This window comes from Triticum aestivum, chromosome 7D (assembly GCF_018294505.1).
Source record: "Triticum aestivum cultivar Chinese Spring chromosome 7D, IWGSC CS RefSeq v2.1, whole genome shotgun sequence".
NCBI lineage: Eukaryota > Viridiplantae > Streptophyta > Magnoliopsida > Poales > Poaceae > Triticum > Triticum aestivum.
Genome location: NC_057814.1, coordinates 27957631 through 27976695, shown reverse-complemented (window position 1 = coordinate 27976695; position 19065 = coordinate 27957631). Strand labels below are relative to the sequence as shown.

Here is a 19065-nt window from a genome sequence, read left to right as displayed (position 1 = left end):
AGAAGCGCAAAAACTCCCTTTTTGATGTGTCGATGCCGCAGTTCCTCCCCACCACTAGACCATTCTTCATTAACCTCCAAATGTGCACCTTGACCTTGTTTGGTACCGTGCAGCCCACAGCGCCAACCAACCCTGACGAGATCTGACCGGTGCAAAGGACTCACCCCGCTTTGTTCCTTTTTTTTATTCATGCACAGGTGGTACGCTGAACGCACCGTAAACTGGCCATTTTCTATATAGTTCCATGCCAAGTAGTCCTGTGTATCCAGGCCTGCGATGACGATTTGCTTTATGTTAGCCTGGTCCTACTCCAAGAACTACTAGTAGCCTTCGCGCCGTGCCATTTCCTGCCATGTATGTTCAGCAGGTCAACACATCGAGCACCCGGCAGTTTCCGCAAGCCCAATGGCTTAAGAGCATCTCCAGCCGTTGGCCCCCAGGGGGCGCCTAAAATCGCCGTCTGGGGGTAAGCCGGCGCAAAAAAGGGCCTGGGGTAAGTTGGTCTCCAGCCGCCGGCCCCAGGGCCGCCCCCAGGCGCGTTCAAAAAATAAAAGTATATATCAAATTTTGGCAAAGTTCGGCGAAGTTCGGCTAAACACGTTCAAAAAATAAAAGTATATATCAAATTTTGGCAAAGTTCGGCGAAGTTCGGCTAAACACGACAAATTTCGGACAACTTGGGCATATATTCCGACAAAGTTCGCGGATTTTCATTACATAGCAAATATATAAACTAATCTAAAAAAGAAACTGGATGAGCGCCGAGTAGTCGCCATCGTCGCCGCCATCCTCACCGCCATCGTCATCGTCGGCCTTCTTCTCCTTGACGCGGGCGCCCCTGCTGGACCCGGCGTCGCCATGGCGGACTGGTGGCGGCGGCGACGGCGCGTCGTCGTCGTCGCTGTCGTTGATGACGACGACTCCTCGTTCGTCGCGGCCCTGTTGGCGCTCCGCGAAGCGCCGTAGAGCGGCGCACTGGCGCTCCCTCGCCATCTTCAGGGAGTCCTGGCGTGCCCATTCAAGGGTCGCGTCATCGTCGAGCTCGACCTCGCCGTGCTCCGTCTTCACGGCGGGGAGACCCGGCTCCGCCTTCACCGGCGCGAGCCCCAGCTCCGTCTTTGGCTTGACGGAGCGCGGAGGAGGAGCCGACGAGGAGGCGCGCCGGCCGCCCTCGTTGATGACGATGCCGGCGCTGCGAGTGCGCCGGCCGAGCGGCGTCTCCGCCGCGGGCTTGGCCTTGACGCCGAGCAGGGCCGGAGTGCCGGAGGAGTGCGAGGAAGAGCGCGAGGAGGAGGAAGAAGAGGAGGAGCCGAACCTCCTTGGCGCCCATGGCCCGTCGCGTCGGTGGTGCGCCGGGGCGGCCGCCCTCGCCGGGGGGTACGCCAACGGCGGGTCGTTGCCGTCCTCGAGGTGTGTCAGCACACCCTCGAGTGTGCGGCCGGGGACGCCCCACCACAGGTGGCGCCCCTCGCTCTTCTTCAGGCCGCCGACCACCGCCGCGCCGTTGGTGGACGCTATCCGCTGCTGCTGACGGCGCTCGAAGTACGCCGCCCAAGCCGCGTGGTTGTCGGCGGCGTACTGGAGGAGGGAGAGCTGGGCATCGGTGAGGGAGGCGCGCACGACCTCGACCTCGTCGGCGAAGTAGGAGGGTTTGGCCACGGCGTCGGGCAACGGGGGTATGGGCACTCCCCCGTTGCCGAGCCTCCAGCCCGTCGGGCCAGCGCGCATGTTCGGCGGCGCCGGGATGTTCGCCTGGAACAGGAGCCAGGACTCCTGTTCGCGGAGCGTGCGGCGGCCGAAGCCGTTGGCCGCCGCCTCGTCTCCGGGGAAACGCTCGGCCATCGGGAGAGGGGGAGGGAGAGGGAGGGGCTGGGCGGCGGCGCTCGGGAGAGGTAGAGGGAGAGCTCGGCGGCGAGGGCGGGGTTGGTGTGGCCACTGGCGAGCGAGGCCGCCGGCTTATATAGCCGCGCCGCGCCCGTGTGTACGCGTGCGAGGGAGGGGAGGCGTCGGCGCGCCATCCCGTGACGCGCCGCCCGTGAGGAATCAATGGCAAGGCTGACCGGCGGCAGCCTTGCCATTGATTCCCCACGGGAACCGAGGCGTTGGGGGAAGACGAGGCGCGTTGTCGCTGACGCGGCTGGCCCGCGGCTTTTTTGTGCCAAAACCGCTCGTCCCGGCGCCCCTGGCGCCCCCAGCGCGCCGGGTTCGGCCTGGGTCCGCCGGCGTTGATTTCGGCCCAGGCCGGCGAAAATCGGGCTCCTGGGACGCGACTGGGCCGGTTTTTCGGCGCCGGGGAGGCCTTCCTGGGGCACGGCTGGAGATGCTCTAAGACAGCCTTTACGAGGGATCCGATTTCTGTCCGCAATTTTCAATTGAGACCCATCACCAATTCTTCAAATAATTTCCAATTTCAGCAGATCACGTCCGTGAAGGATATTATGCGATGCGTATGATCCTCCATTTGTGCAAGTCGCCACCATGAAGCCACCAACCTTGAAATATCTGGCCTTTAGCACTCTCGCAAATAAGGATTCAGGTGCTTGCACAATCCGACATGCCTGCTGTTTCAATCTCACAAAGAAGTTGTGAAGGACTTCCTACTTGACATGAGTAAGGATGGTGTGCAAGCTAACACATGAGCCTTGTGTATGCATGGGGTCGAAGGTGAGGGCCGTGAGGAAGCAAGGATGACCAATAAAGATGGGACTCAGAGCGAGAAGAAGAATGGAAAGAAGAGTCCCAGTTAGTTTGACGAGCCATCTAGGCCCTAGGCTGAACTCCGAGTAAATAGCATAAAACTACTACTTTACAGGTTAGGGTTCCAAAAAACTACCGAAAATAAATTTTTCTCTCATAACTAACAAGTCAGGGGTCGGCTGTTTTAAAAAAACCCAAATCGCCGTGTGCTTAAGATTTAAACTGTTTTCTGATAGATGTGGCCCACACGTCAGGTCCCACGTGGCACAGAAGTCAACGCGGTTAACTGAACAGCTAAGTTGTCCCGTTATGACCGGCAGGGCCCACGTGTCATTGGCAATAACATTTGCAATGAAAAAAAGAGAAGTGACGGACGAGGGCGAGGGCGACCAACGAGCGCGCGACCCAGCGTGGCAGCGCCGCCGCCCATCGATCTGCCTTCCCGGTGTTCTTCGTCGTCGCCGGCGAGGTCGCCGTCGACCGCCGCGCTCCAAAAGCCACCCCCGCATGTTTCCTTCCTACTCCCACATCGAACTCAAACTCGCCGACTGCGGCCATTGATGCACCCTCCGAGCTCGGCCCGGCATCGCGCCGTCGTGCCCCGCCGCCGGCGGGACCGCACCACCTCCGCCTACCGGTCCCCGCGCCCGCAGTCGTGTTGCGTAGCCGGCTCCCCCTCCCGCCGGAGCGAACACACGCTCAAGCCCTCTCATGCTCTCCCGGAGTCCGAGCGGTGACCGCTCCCGCCGCCGAGCGCAGGCCCGACTCGTGCGAGGGTGGCCAGGTCGGCGAGAGCTACGGCAGCCACCGGAATCGAGCCGCCGGCGTTGGCTGGCGACGGTTGCGCCCCGGCGCCCGCGTACGGCCATGAACGGCACCAGCCTGCCTTGGACCTCGACCTTCGCCGCCTGTCCCGCCATGGTCACATCTGAGGCCGCGCGCCGTATCTAGCAAGCTCTCCTCCGCGACAAGCAACCAACCTCTCGTACCTGACGAGCAACCGAGCTCTCCTCCCCATCGAGCTGCACGCACACAAGGTGCTCGACGAAATGAGGCAGGGAGGAAAGGATTCAAAAGAGGAGGTTGAGGCTGACATGTGGACCCCATGTGTAAGCTAACAGTCAAACAAACGTCCTGTTTAGGTGCGGGCCCGACCTGTCATAATCTAGATTGATTTTAAATCGCACGGCAATTTGGGTTTTTTGAAACAGCCGACACCTGACTTGGTAGTTATCAGAGAAAATTTATTTTCGGTAGTTTTTTGAAACCTTAGCCTGTAAAGTAGTAGTTTTATGCTATTTACTCAACTCCCCAAGACATTGGCCCAACAAAACTCTAGACCGTCCAACCTTACAAGTTGTCACTGTGATAACTTTGGACCGTCCAACATAGTCCTCTAGCACTATCACAACACTAAAATTCTAACCGGTGACAAATTTTATAGTGTTGTCCAAAAAGAGTCAAACCGTTGAGGTGCCATTGAACTATTATATTTTTCATTGTCTGCTTATTCATGCATAGGCCTCAATAAAATATTTTCATTGGTTTTTTATAGTGTGATAATGATCATATATATTTATCAACGAATCTACTCTCCTTGCCAAAATGTTAATAAAGCAACTCACAATTGTTGAATTCCCTATGAAACAAGCCACCGGTAGAGTGCCTTTTTTTCATATTTTGTTTTGAGAATTTCTTTTTGAGAAGTTTTGTTTTTAGATTTTTGTTTTTAGATTTTTTTGTTTTGAGAAATGAGTGAGATATTTTCCTCTGTGACAGCAAAGCTCATTCCTCAGCAAGCCCATCGACCTGATCCACATAAGCCCGTCGACGACGCCACAGAAGAAAAAATAAATGTTCGTTCGTCGACGATCTGATCCACCTGACCCGATGGCGCCGCCGCCGCCCTCCCACCCAGCACAACCGCCGGAGCCGCCGTTCCTTCAAACCCCAGTTGAGCTCCTCGAGGAAATCTTCCTCCGCCTCCCCACGGCTGAGGACCTTGCCCGTGCCTCCACCGCCTGCGCCTCCTTCCACCGCGTAATCGGCGGTCACGGCTTCCTGCGCCGCTATCGTGTCCTCCACCGGCCGCCCCTCATCGGCATGTTTCACAAACCCTTCCTCACAGCCCTGCCTCCGCACCCCTCCGCCCTCGCCGCCCGCGCCTTTGCCGACTTCGACTTCTCGTGCTCCTCCTTCCTCCCCTCCACCGCAGGCCGTGCGTGGAGTCCGATCGACTTCTTCGACGGACGTGCTCTCCTCGACTGCACCCCGGTAGAACACGGAAGCGGCAGCGCCATCCTCGTGGGCCCTGACGGCGAGGTGTGCGATTTCCAGTATCGCGAATTTCTTGTGAGGGACCTCGCCGTCTGCGACCCAGTGCACCGCCGCTACGTCCTATTACCCGCCGTCCCCGGCAACCTGAAAGCGATGGTCCATCGATCGGACCTACTTGGCCTAGAGACTTTCCTTGCTCCCGGCGATGATGAGGAGGACCCATTGTCATTCAGAGTAATGTGCCTGGCAGAATGCAGGATGCATCTGCTGCTTCTCGTCTTCTCGTCTTTGGATGGACAATGGCAAGTTCATACTTATTGCCAATGGAATGCTAAGGCTACATTTGCTTCGTTTGAAAAATCGGAGAGTGGGCTGTCTTATCGTAGGTTGGTCCACGGATCCTTCTGTTGGAATCTGCATTTCCTGAACAAGTTGCTTCTACTTGACAAGCACACCCTGGAGTTCTCTGCTGTCAACCTCCCACCTGAACGAATATGGAGAAGCCGGTTTGTCATTGTCGAGGCAGCGGAAGGAGCGCTTGGAAGGCTCACTATATGGTATGATCAGTACAGTGAATACGGCTCATATATCCTCACGTACTGCGTTCTGAGAAATAACCACTGGAAGTCAGAGAAGGTCATCCCACTGCCCATAAGCCGTGCGATTCTGATTGGTGTTGCTGGGGGATACCTGCTTATAGAAGGGTTCTACACCACACCTTCACAAGGGGAGCTATCACAAGAAGCGCTAAAGTTTGGATACTTCTCAGTGGACCTGAAGACGTTGCAGGTCGAGCTGTTCGCTGGGCTTAGCAAATCCATCTTCCCTGGTCGACTGTATGCTGGTTTCCCACCGTCATTGCGTCCGCCAACTGTATGAGCTGGTCGAGTGTTTCAGCATACTCTTTGCTTATCCTTATTTGATTTGGTCACAATTTGGCACGGCACAATGTGATATCTTGCAGCGGTTCTTGCAAGCAGTGCTTGCTATGGATGCAGCCAATTGTGCCCTGTCTGCAGTTTTATAGTTAACTAGCTAGTCAGATGCCCGTGCTACGCTACGGGGTCACAAAAGATCAGGCGAAACATTGTTGTTTATTTAAACTATTTCCAAGATCCTATTCATTGCTATGTCCCGCAAAAAGAAGTTCCTAGACATTGGTCAAACGATGTTATATTGTTTATAGGTAGGCATCGAGCGCAACCAAACATATGGTTTCCGGCCGCCTTTTTAGTAGAAACCATTCTTTCTTGCAAAGAACCCATTTCTATACACTATTTCGAGCAAAAATCGATGGAATTCCACATCTCTTGCCATTTGATTCAAGATAAGAACTTGTCTCCTTAGAGATTACATATACTGTTCGTCCAAGCCAAACCTTCTCTTCACCATCTTGACCTTGCAGGAAGACTTTTTGTTCTCCTTAGCCCTTACTCAGTTTTCTCATTACTGACTGCAAATAGAAAATCTGACCACACATTTGGCAATCGGGACGACACTGCCAGCTTTTTCTCTGAATCCAAGAGAACTCGCCATGAAGAGAGGAAACGCAAATAGAAACACATTATATATAATTTGCATACATACGAGAGTATATTAAAATTCAAGTGTTGCATGCACATGAATAATTGATTCCGCAATATTGAAAACATCATAAATGCCAGTCATCCGAAGTTTATTCATACAATGTAAATATCTGACACATGACATGTAAGAACTGAGTTCAAACACATATTCTAGTGTACTCCCTCTGTAAACTAATATAAGAGTGTTTAGATCACTACTTTAGCTATCTAAACGCTCTTATATTAGTTTACGGAGGGAGTAGTAGTTATACATTGCTATGGAACAACATCTGCATAAATATCGTATGACAAAATATTCGAATAGTTTAATTACAAGAGGTGATTTGTTGATGACAACTCCGGTGTCCGTCTTCTGATGTTCAGTGCCTTCATCTCTAACCGTCCTCTTTCTTCTATGTTCCAATCCTAGGTTAGTGTAGCCATGCATACTACATAATACCATATTAAAAGAAATCACATGTCCCTAAGAAGACAATTAAATATGGTGATATCAGTTTCCCTCTTTCCTTCTCATGTGCTCCTGCCAAACACTCAAGCATATCAAGCATTATAACTGTGTAAATATTAATGAAGAAACAAAACATGTTGTGATCTGGAAGAAAAAAAATTGGTGCTGTTAAGTCTTAAAACACTTCCATGGGCACCACTTTTTCTAGCACAAATCACTAAATATGGAGTTTCTTCAAGAAAAAAATGTATTTTGTTAGAAGATACAAATATGTTTGTTGCAAAAAGATCAGACTTTTCTATTCTTTTTTTTGTTTCACACCGTTCATCCTAGAGCTGCTTTGGCTCCATATTGAATATTCGATTTTATTGTCAGCACTCACAATTCCCTCAAAATCTCTCTGCTCTTTCTCTCTATCACCCAAGGTGGAAGAAGAATAGAGGAAGAACACTGAAGGTTTGTGTAGCGCTCTGAATGCTGCTTTTCTGTTTCACTTTTATTATCTCTAACAGAAAACAAACATGCCCCAGGTCTTGCCCTCTTATCGGATCGTGCCATCCCACGACCGAGAACAAGTCCTTACAGGCCTACAAACGCGCCTCGGGATCGTACAGCCCACGTCCTCAGGCGTCGCTAACAGTTTAACTGAAACTTCTGAAACTACTGAAGAGAACTGCTAACTGAAACTACTGACGAAAGCTGCAGCTAGAAACACTGCCAAACTACTAATCAAGACACTGGTTTATTTGCTAACATTTATATCGCTGAATCTTAAGAAAAACAAAGAATAAGCTAGTATAGGGGAAAATCCAGTTTGTGAGGTAAACTTTGCATGACGGTTCTAACCAAAAGCTAAGAATCAAATAAATGATGTATTCCTTTTCTTTTGAGAAGGCAAGTTATGATTAGATTTCATGAGACACCTCAAAATTATCATTCAGCTTCTCAAGAGGTGCATCTGATGTGGCCCCGACCAAACAATACTAAAGTTTTCCAAAACCAATTAAAATAACATGACATATACCTTGTTCAAAAAAAATTCTAAAAATTATGCAGGTTCACGTAGGTATATGAGTCTGAAGTCATATATTGTCTTAGGAAAAAATACACAGTTTCCCATGGGATTCTAATCATACAGACGTTATAGAATATCAAAATTTACTTGCTGATAATTAAAACTGATATATGAACTCATAGGGGTTTAGGGTAACACACGATGAGGAGGAAGGCACATGTTGAAGTCGTGAAAAATCTATCTACAAGCAACACAACACTCATTATCGGGAATCTCTCTCAAACCACATATTAGAAGGATATTACTAATGCTGCATACCTTTTTTCAATTAGCATTTCCAAATAGAAATTTTCTGCTAGTGGATGTGACGAAGACAATACTGCATGCCGTTCTTGCTCCATTAATCTCATACAACTACACAAGTGTATATATGCTGTTTTCTAAAAAAGGATTACTCAGATTCCGTTCAATACACAATAATTAATATACGGGGAAGTAAAATTACTTGATACAACAAAGTGGAAAAGCTTATCTCTCTTCCTTGTAAGTAGCTCTTGATATATCTTCTCCACTTAAGAAGACATTTAGCAATGCTTGATAACACTGCTCCATTTTCCTTGAGCAATAAATCTGACATAGATCACAATGGAAAAAAATCTGAATATTGAATAGAAAATCTAGTAACAACCCGAGGGGATGATTCTCAGTAATTTCCCCAAGGATAAATCTGCAGTTCTCGAGGTACTTCGCAGATCCACAACCAATTAGTTTTTAAACATATTTAGGAGAAGCAATGGTTTCAATCACATAGCTGCACAAATCACACATCTCTGCTCCAAAACAATGACAAACTTCTTTGGGTCTGACAGAGAAACACAAAACTTATGGAGGGATGAACGTGGTTGGGATTTGGGAACAAACACAGTGGCTTGAGGTAGTTGGCACTGGCACTGCCGGGAACGAGTAGTTTGCCACCAGCCGAAATCCTCCGGCGGGTAGCAGTAGGTGGCGGCGCAGCCGGCGGCGTACTTCTGGAGGTCGACGTCGGAGGATACGGGGAGCGGGCGGAAGAGATGGCGATGAGGAGGATGAGGTGGTGCCGGTGGGTGGTGGGGCTACTGCAACAACAAAGGGAGGAAGCAAGAGAGGCGTCAGGGCACGGACGGCGGTAGCGGCGCACTTGCGGGCATTGGAACCGCAGGAGATGGGGGAGGGGTGTAGGGGATGACGCGGAAGAGGGCGTCGTGGTGGAGATGATGGGCGGTTGTACTGCGGCACAAGATGAGGACGAGTCGGCGGACGGGCAGCATCGGCGGCGTATGTGCTTGCCGAGGCCGGCGCCGGAGGAGACGGGCAAAAGGGGGCGGAGTAGATGGCGGGGAGGACGGGATTTTGCGGTGGTGGTGAGCTCTGGGGCTGATGAGAGGCTTGGGGGTGGACGGCGCCGACAACGGCCATCTAGCGAGATCGATTCCAGTGACATCTAGCTAGATCGATCGGTGGTTCTTCCAGTACCTTCTTTTTCTGATGGACTTTGATGAGTTGGGGGCGCCAGTGCTGAACGGGAGAGATGGGACTTGGAGGGGCTATCTGCAAATGTGTCACGTGAAGCGGGTGTCTTTGTGTAAAATTGCACAGATTGCTTTGTGTTGTGCGTCAGATGCAGATCTGACGATCCGAAACGCAAGATAGCAGGTACACCATCATCACCAACTCAGATTTTTATAGGAGTAGAGATCATTTTTATGTATCGATAGTTCATTTCTGATAATGTATCACCTAATTTGTATGCAAGTATGCTTGTCTATTGTACTACACATTACTAAACTCGGTAGAACCTTACTAAACTCGGCAAAAGCAATTCTCGTCTATTTGACATGTGTATAACCATCTTATAACTGTAGGGCTAAGAAAAGGAAACAAATTTACTGGGATTGTTCTAGTAGTCCAGCGTTGGGCATGATCCCTTTTGATTGAATAAGGTCCTTTCGCTAATGCTTATGACTGATTTTGATCAGTATGCTCACATCCTTTTCAATTTATTTTCTTAGTCAATGCATTTCTATTTTTTGTATTTATATATATAACCTTTGTACTAGTAGAAATTATCGAATTACAACAGTGCCTTGTTCGTGCTCTGGATAGCATCTTTTAAAAGCAATGTGTCAGTTCTGTCAGTTGGTTTTCAACATGGTTACAATCCACTGGCTATTTACAAACCCTTGAATCTCTAAATATGCTTGTTAATGCTATGTCAGTGCCTGAAACAATGGAAGTGCCCTGCTTAAAGAATGAGTTTGCTTGGTTCAGTGAGATTCTGTAGTGACAAGATCTAAAAGAAACATCGGATGTATCTACTGAATGTAATGATTTGGCTTGGGAACCAAATAGCAGCCTGGCACTGGTAGAAAATGGGCCTTCAGTCCCGGTTCGCAAAGGCCTTTAGTCCCGGCTGTGCAACCGGGACTAAATATGCGCGACTAAAGACCCCCCCTTTAGTCGCGCCTCTTACGAACCGCGACTAAAGGCTTTAGTCCCGGTTCTCGTGGATAACCGGGACTAAAGGCCCGTCCACGTGGGCGCCAGGGGTCCGTCGGGCGGAGGACCTTTAGTCCCGGTTCTCGTGGCTAACCGGGACTAAAGGCCTCCTCCGCAGGTTTAGGGTTTTAGCCCCCCTAAACCTGGTTTCTTTGTGAATTTTTTTAATTTTTTTTATTTTCAAATTTCTGAATTATTTTAACCTCTAATCTCTAATCACCACCCCTCATCACTGCTCAATTTATCCTCTAATCTCTAATCACCCCTCATCATTTCAAATCATCTAACTTCCCGGACGGTCACCCATCCTCTCACTACTCCAACCTGAGCACGCTTAACTTCCGGGTTCTATTCTCCCTCGTTTCCAAGTCTGCACTTGTTGTTTTCCTGACAATAGTAGGATGTCAATTCTATTAACCCTCAGGAATTTAGCTTGAGCACGAAGTGACACATTTCACTGTTTGAGTTTGAAACTATTGTTTTAAAAAACAATAATTATTTAGTAACACTAATATTCTAGAATAATTAGTTTGACCATTGTTTGACCACAGTTTGGATTTTTTTGCCTCTCCAGATCTTAAAAGCCCCGTAACTTTTTTCTGTTAGGTTTTTGAGGATTTTGAAAATGTTTAACAGGGTTCCCCCGGTTAAATTCGGATGTAACTTTTCGAGTAGATGATTTTTCATATAAAAAACTTTTTCATCCGAGTTCGTATGCAAAAGTTATGCCCATTTTAAGAAATTCCAGAGAGATTTTGCAAATAAAGTCGAAATTCATATTTGTTAATTTTCCCAACAACTAGACCACATATCACATGGGAAACTTATTTTATTTTATTTTTTGACATTTCCATCATTTTCTTTTGTTTTTTCTAAAACTGAAAAGGCGATCGGAGGGGGGGGGGTAGAGTTTGAAAATGAGGCCTTTAGTACCGGTTCGTGCCATGAACCGGTACTAATGCCTCAAATCCCATTAGTCGCGGTTGGCCAGACCAACCGGGACTAAAGGTCTACTAAAGGCCTTCGGGCCAGCCTGAGGATCTTTAGTCCCGGTTGGCCAGGCCAACCGGGACTAAAGCCCCTCCCGTCCGCCAACTGTCGACCGAGCGCGCTGGGCCCAGATAGTTGGTCGCGGGTCTCCTCCCGAACCGCGACTAAAGACCCCTTTGGTCGCGGTTCGATTATTTTGGGGACTAATGGGGGCGTATGGAAGCCTCTTTTTCTACTAGTGTGGTTTGAAGTCACCATGTGTGGGAGTGGACCTCTTGCACGTACAACTGAATTGAAATCCTAGATCGTTGATTCACTGGGCATAAGGGTGACGTGGGGGAAAATTTGCAGGTCAGTTGAGTTTTCAAGGGGATGCTGCTTTTCATGGTTATCTGCAAACCGAAATAGTGTAAGTTGGAAATAAGCTTCCATCTGTAGCAGCTGCTTCCAAAAGTTCTATTAATATGTTGATGCACTATTCATGTTCAAATCCAGATTTGCTTAGTTTGGATGAATATGAGTTTCAGACTTTTATGATTCACTGTTAATGGAGCACGCCCCCTCCTTCGAATACGAGCTTGTCAGTTTCCTCTGATATCTCAAGCTATGACATCACAACAAGAAATATACGGTTTCGTTGTATGTGTTCGTGTCCTGAGACTGTTGTGTGTGTGTGACGCACTTGTGTGCATGTGCTGTGCGCGTGTGTGTGTGGGAGATAGATTATGGGTGATTGTGGGGGCTTGTATTTTTTTCCTACATTTATTTTATTTTAATGGGTACACTAAAGCCCCTAATTCATTCTATCTCAGAATAATTTTTAAATATTTTTTCATTTTTTTCATTTTTAGGTAACACCACTCTCCCTAATTCATTATAGGTTAGATTAACTTATTTTCTTAAAAAAATCTTAATTTTTAGGGTGACACAAATGCCCCTAATTCATTCTAGCTTAGATTTTTTTTGTTTTTTTATGTAGTTTATGATTATGTGTAAGGGGAAAAAAGTGATTGTGGGTGTGTACATCCGCTTTACATTCTATAATTTAAACAAGTGTGTGTACGTTTATTAAAAATTTCTACACCCATATAGGGTAGTTTTTGCATATTATGGAACAGTGCAATTTCTACATAATATGTGTGTAATTTCTTTCTTTTTTGCATTTTTTTCCTTTTTAGGCTGACACCAATGCCCCTAATTCATTTTATCTTAGATAACTTTATTATTATTATTATTATTATTATTTATAACCCCTATATAGTGTGTCAATAGCTTCAAATATTAGCCGGATATTCCTTCCCAGCCTCCTTGCGCTCTACCACAATGGCGACACTGACAGCTCGGGCATTAGCAGCCACATATAACAACAGCGGCTCTTTATCGACCGAAGCAGCAAGGACAGGTGGCTCGGCTAACTGCTTCTTTAAGTCCTCAAACGCCGCATTAGCAGCATCACTCCAGACAAAATTGTCTGTCTTTTTCATCATCTGATATAGAGGGATAGCCTTCTCCCCCAGTCGGCTGATAAACCGGCTCAGCGCTGCAATACGACCCGCTAGATGTTGAACATCGTTGACACACGCCGGTTTAGCCAGGGACGTAATAGCTTTGATTTTTTTCCGGATTAGCTTCAATGCCCCTGTTAGACACCAGAAAACCCAAGAGCTTGCCTGCCGGTACACAAAAAACACACTTGGCCGGATTAAACATTATCTTGTAAACCCGGAGATTATCAAAAGTTTCCTTCAAATCATCTATTAATGTCTCCTCCTTCCCGGACTTCATCTGCATAAGCATGAACATTGCGCCCAATCTGATTATGAAGACAATTCTGCACACAGCGCTGATAAGACGCCTGGGCACTCTTTAGCCCAAAGTGCATAGACACATAACAGAAGGCTCCAAAGGGAGTTATAAAAGCTGTTTTCTCCTGGTCCTTAACTGCCATCTTGATCTGATGATAACCGGAATAAGCATCCAGAAATCTTAGACGCTCACAACCCGCCGTCGCATCAATAATCTGATCAATACGAGGGAGAGCAAAAGGATCCGCTAGACAAGCCTTGTTCAAATCTGTGTAGTCCACACACATACGCCAAGTGCCATTTTTCTTAAGTACTAGCACTGGATTAGCCAACCACTCTAGATGAAATACTTCAATTATAAATCCAACCGCCAAGAGCCTGGCTACCTCCTCACCAATGGCCTTGCGTCTTTCTTCATTGAAGCGGCGAAGAAACTGCTTGACCGGTTTAAACTTGGGATCAACATTAAGAGTGTGCTCAGTGAGTTCCTTCGGTACACCTGGCATGTCAGAAGGTTTCCATGCAAAGATGTCCCGGTTCTCACGGATGAACTCGATGAGCGCGCTTTCCTATTTTGGATCCAAGTTAGCGCTGATGCTGAACTGCTTGGATGAATCGCCAGGAACAAAATCAACCAGCTTAGTCTCATCAGCCGATTTAAACTTCAAGGCCGGATCATGCTCTGTAGTTGGATTTTTCAAAGAGGTCATATCCGCCGGATCAACATTATCCTTGTAGAACTTCAACTCCTCTGTTGCACAAACCGACTCAGCATAGGCCGCATCACCTTCTTCACATTCCAACGCGATCTTACGGCTCCCATGTACCGTGATAGTCCCCTTATGACCCGGCATCTTGAGCTACAGATAAACATAACAGGGCCTTGCCATGAACTTAGCATAAGCCGGCCGCCCAAACAGGGCATGATATGGGCTCTTGATTTTCACCACCTCAAAAGTCAATGTCTCTGATCTTGAATCATGATCGTCTCCAAAAGCAACCTCCAGAGCTATCTTACCAACTGGATACACCGATTTACCAGGCACCACGCCATGGAAAACAGTGTTTGACGGTTTAAGATTTTTATCTGTCAACCCCATCCGCCAGAAGGTTTCATAATAAAGGATATTGATACTGCTCCCTCCATCCATGAGCACCTTGGTGAACTTATACCCTCCAACCTGAGGCGCCACCACCAATGCCAGATGACCCGGATTATCAACCCGGGGCGGATGATCCCTCGACTCCACACGATGGCCTGCTCAGACCAACGCAAGTAACGGGGCACCGCCGGTTCAACGGAGTTCACTGCCCTTTTATGAAGCTTTTGATCGCGCTTGCACAGGCTAGTGGTGAGGACATGATATTGCCCACTATGCAACTGCTTCGGGTTGCTCTGGTAACCCGACTGTTGCTGCTGTTGACTCCCCTGTTGATTATAACCCCCTAGTTGCCTTGACTGCCCTGATGGCCATAGCCGCTTTGATTACCTTGAAATCCTGAGCCAGAACTGCCTCCACCATAACCCGGCCCATGAGAACCGAGCCCTGAACCACCGGACGGTCCATGATCGTATTGGAAAAGATCCGAATTTTTGAACTCTCACATAATAAAGCAATCCTTCCAATGGTGCGTAGTTGGCCTTTCATTCGTTTCGTGCCTTGGGCAAGGCTGATTTAGCAGGCGCTCCAGATTGACACCTGATCCTCCACTCCGCGGGGGTGGCTTACCCTTACGACGCTGACCATTATTCTGCGTGTTGGTGTTAGCCACAAAATCCAAACTGTTATCCGCTTTACGCTTACCGTTGTTTCCATGGCCCGCCGGGTTATGTTGCTGCCCTTTAGTGTTGCCGCTCTTCTTTCCCTTTCCTGGCTTTTCATCATCAGACTCAGGGTCCTTGGTACTATCAGAGTCGGCATACTTAACCAAAGCTGCCATGAGCGTTCCCATGTCATTGCAGTGACGCTTGAGCTGTCCCAACTTCAACTTCAGAGGCGTGAACCGGCAATTGCCTTCCAACGTTAAGACTGCCGTATCGGCATTGATGGGTCCGATGAATGCAAGATTTCTGAAACCCGGCGCACCCAATGACTTGTCGATTCACCTTCTCCATGGACACAGGCAGCTAAGTCCACAATTGACATGTGCTGCTTGCACGTGTCTTTGAAATTCTGGATGAACCGGGCCCTTAACTCGGCCCATGACCCAATAGAGTTAGCCGGCAAACTTTTCAGCCAAGTGCGAGCTGTTCCTTCCAACATCATGGTGAAATATTTAGCACATGCTGCATCATCCACATCCAGCATCTCCATTGCCATCTCATAACTTTCAACCCATGATTCGGGGGATAAATCGGCAGTGTAATTGGGCACTTTTCGAGGACCCTTGAAATCCTTGGGCAGCCGTACATTACGTAAAGCCGGGGTGAGACACGGCACCCCCAAAGAACTGGAGGTAACTCCTGGTTCCACCGAAGTTGTCGGACGAACCGGGGTGAGCTGACGGGCCGCATACTGCGCTGCTAACTCGGCTTCTCGACGTTCTCTACACTAATCCACCACATCTTGAGCATTAGCGCCTCCACCGGCCGGGTTATGCCCTCGAGGCGGGTTACGGTTCCGCGCACTACTTGGTACGGCCGGTTCATCCATATGCCTGCTGTAACTCCGGATTGGGCGGGGGGGGTGGAATGAATCCTCTCGTGGCTGTACGAATAAGCCTGCTGCTGAGTCAAAGCTGTTTGAAGGAGCTCCCAAGCCCGTCGCATCTCAACTGCTACAGGGGACTCGCCTTCGACCGGGAGGGCTGCCAATCGTGAAGCGGCAGCGACTATGTTATCCAAGGGGTTGGAGTAATGACCTGGAGGCGTCGGTACATGCTGTGACGGGATATTCTGACGAGGTGGATCCGTTGCGCGTGGCTGGACCGGCGCCCCAGTTTCAGGTGCTTCTACCCGATTTACCACTGGCTGGTTGCTGGTTCCTGCTCCTGGCGTATTAAAAAGATTCCTAGCCTCATACCCGGAGACAGGTGGGACCGGTACCTTCTCCTCATTACATCGTTTGATGCGTTCTGATCCAACATAAGCCTATAAGCCTGTGCATCCAACTCGGCCTGCTCTGCAACCATCCGGGTGTTTTCAGCTGCCAGATCTACCTTGGCTTGAGGTATCTGATCCTTCACCTTCGCAATTTCTGCGTTATTCTGATCCTGATCCGCCGGGTCAACTTCAGCGGCCAACAGTGCTGCCAAAGCATAGAATAAATCAGACAACACCTGAACCGGCGGCTGCGCAGGGCCTCCTGCCCCAGCTCCTGTTGCCGCCGCTGAACCAGATATCATCGCTGCTGTGGTCGAAGAGTGTTGCGCTGACTGTGTACCGGCCATGAAGATTGAAGGAAATATGCCCTAGAGGCAATAATAAAGTTATTATTTATTTCCTTATATCATGATAAATGTTTATTATTCATGCTAGAATTGTATTAACCGGAAACGTAATACTTGTGTGAATACATAGACAAACAGAGTGTCACTAGTATGCCTCTACTTGACTAGCTCATTGATCAAAGATGGTTATGTTTCCTAGCCATTGACATGGGTTGTCATTTGATTAACGGGATCACATCATTAGGAGAATGATGTGATTGACTTGACCCATTCCGTTAGCTTAGCACTCGATCATATAGTATGTTGCTATTGCTTTCTTCATGACTTATACATGTTCCTATGACTATGAGATTATGCAACTCCCGTTTACCGGGTGAACACTTTGTGTGCTACCAAACGTCACAACGTAACTGGGTGATTATAAAGGTGCTCTACAAGTGTCTCTGAAGGTACTTGTTGGGCTGGCGTATTTCAAGATTAGGATTTGTCACTCCGATTGTCGGAGAGGTATCTCTGGGCCCACTCGGTAATACACATCACTTAAGCCTTGCAAGCATTGCAACTAATGAGTTAGTTGCGGGATGATGTATTACGGAACGAGTAAAGAGACTTGCCGGTAACGAGATTGAACTAGGTATTGAGATACCGACGATCGAATCTCGGGCAAGTAACATACCGATGACAAAGGGAACAACGTATGTTGTTATGCGTTCTGACCGATAAAGATCTTCGTAGAATATGTGGGAGCCAATATGAGCATCCAGGTTCTGCTATTGGTTATTGACCGGAGACGTGTCTCGGTCATGTCTACATAGTTCTCGAACCCGTAGGGTCCGCACGCTTAACATTTTGATGACAGTTATATTATGAGTTTATATGTTTTGATGTACCGAAGGTTGTTCGGAGTCCCGGATGTGATCATGGACATGACGAGGAGTCTTGAAATGGTCGAGACATAAAGATTGATATATTGGAAGCCTATATTTGGATATCGGAAGTGTTCCGGGTGAAATCGGGATTTTACCGGAGTACCGGAGGGGTTACTGAAACCCCCCAGGGGTTAATGGGCCATAGTGGGCCTTAGTGGAGAAGAGGAGAGCGGCCAGGGCTGGGCCGCACGCCCCCAGTCCGAATAGGACAAGGAGAGGGGGGCGGCGCCCCCCCTTTCCTTCTTCTCCTCCACCTCTTTCCCCCTCTTCTCCTAATCCAACAAGGAAAAGGGAGGGGGTCCTACTCCCGGTGGGAGTAGGACTCCTCCTGGCGCGCCCCCTCCTGGCCGGCCGCACCTCCCCCCTTGCTCCTTTATATACGGGGGCAGGGGGGCACCCTAGAGACACAACAATTGATCGTTTGATCTTTTAGCCGTGTGCGTTGGCCCCCTCCACCATAGTCCACCTCGATAATACTGTAGCGGTGCTTAGGCGAAGCCCTGCGTCGGTAGAACATCATCATCATCACCACGCCGTCGTGCTGACGAAACTCTCCCTCAACACTTGGTTGTATCGGAGTTCGAGGGACGTCATCGGGCTGAACGTGTGCTGAACTCGGAGGTGTCGTGCGTTCGGTACTTGATCGGTTGGATCGTGAAGACGTACGACTACATCAACCGCGTTGTGCTAACGGTTCCGCTTTCGGTCTACAAGGGTACGTGGACAACACTCTCCCCTCCCGTTGCTATGCATCACCATGATCTTGCGTGTGCGTAGGAAATTTTCTGAAATTACTACGTTCCCCAACAGTGGCATCCGAGCCAGGTTTTATGCGTAGATGTCATATGCACGAGTAGGACACAAGTGAGTTGTGGGCGATATAAGTCATACTGCTTACCAGCATGTCATACTTTGGTTCGGCGGTATTGTTGGATGAAGCGGCCCGGACCGACTTTACGCGTACGCTTACGCGAGACTGGTTCTACCGACGTGCTTTGCACATAGGTGGCTGGCGGGTGTCAGTTTCTCCAACTTTAGTTGAACCGAGTGTGGCTACGCCCGGTCCTTGCGAAGGTTAAAACAGCACCAACTTGACAAACTATTGTTGTGGTTTTGATGCGTAGGTAAGAACGGTTCTTGCTAAGCCCGTAGCAGCCACGTAAAATTTGCAACAACAAAGTAGAGGACGTCTAACTTGTTTTTGCAGGACATGTTGTGATGTGATATGATCAAGACATGATACTAAATTTTATTGTATGAGATGATCATGTTTTGTAACCAGTTATCGGCAACTGGCAGGAGCCATATGGTTGTCGATTTATTGTATGCAATGCAATCGCCCTGTAATGCTTTACTTTATCACTAAGCGGTAGCGATAGTCGTAGAAGCA

At 48.6% G+C, this 19065-nt stretch overlaps 1 protein-coding gene across 1 annotated transcript; it reads left to right on the top strand.

Moving 5' to 3' along the window:
* The first annotated feature begins 4540 nt into the window (after window positions 1-4540).
* LOC123163735 (uncharacterized) lies at window positions 4541-5897 on the top strand. Its single transcript, XM_044581090.1, has one exon. It carries the CDS (start codon window positions 4552-4554, stop codon window positions 5851-5853), a length of 1302 nt encoding a protein of 433 aa, XP_044437025.1. The 5' UTR covers window positions 4541-4551; the 3' UTR covers window positions 5854-5897.
* The last annotated feature ends 13168 nt before the right edge of the window (window positions 5898-19065 follow it).

What these genes read in the sequence shown, in the direction of transcription:
- LOC123163735 (XM_044581090.1), top strand. Translation starts at nt 4,552, where the DNA reads ATGTTCGTTCGTCGACGATCTGATCCACCTGACCCGATGGCGCCGCCG.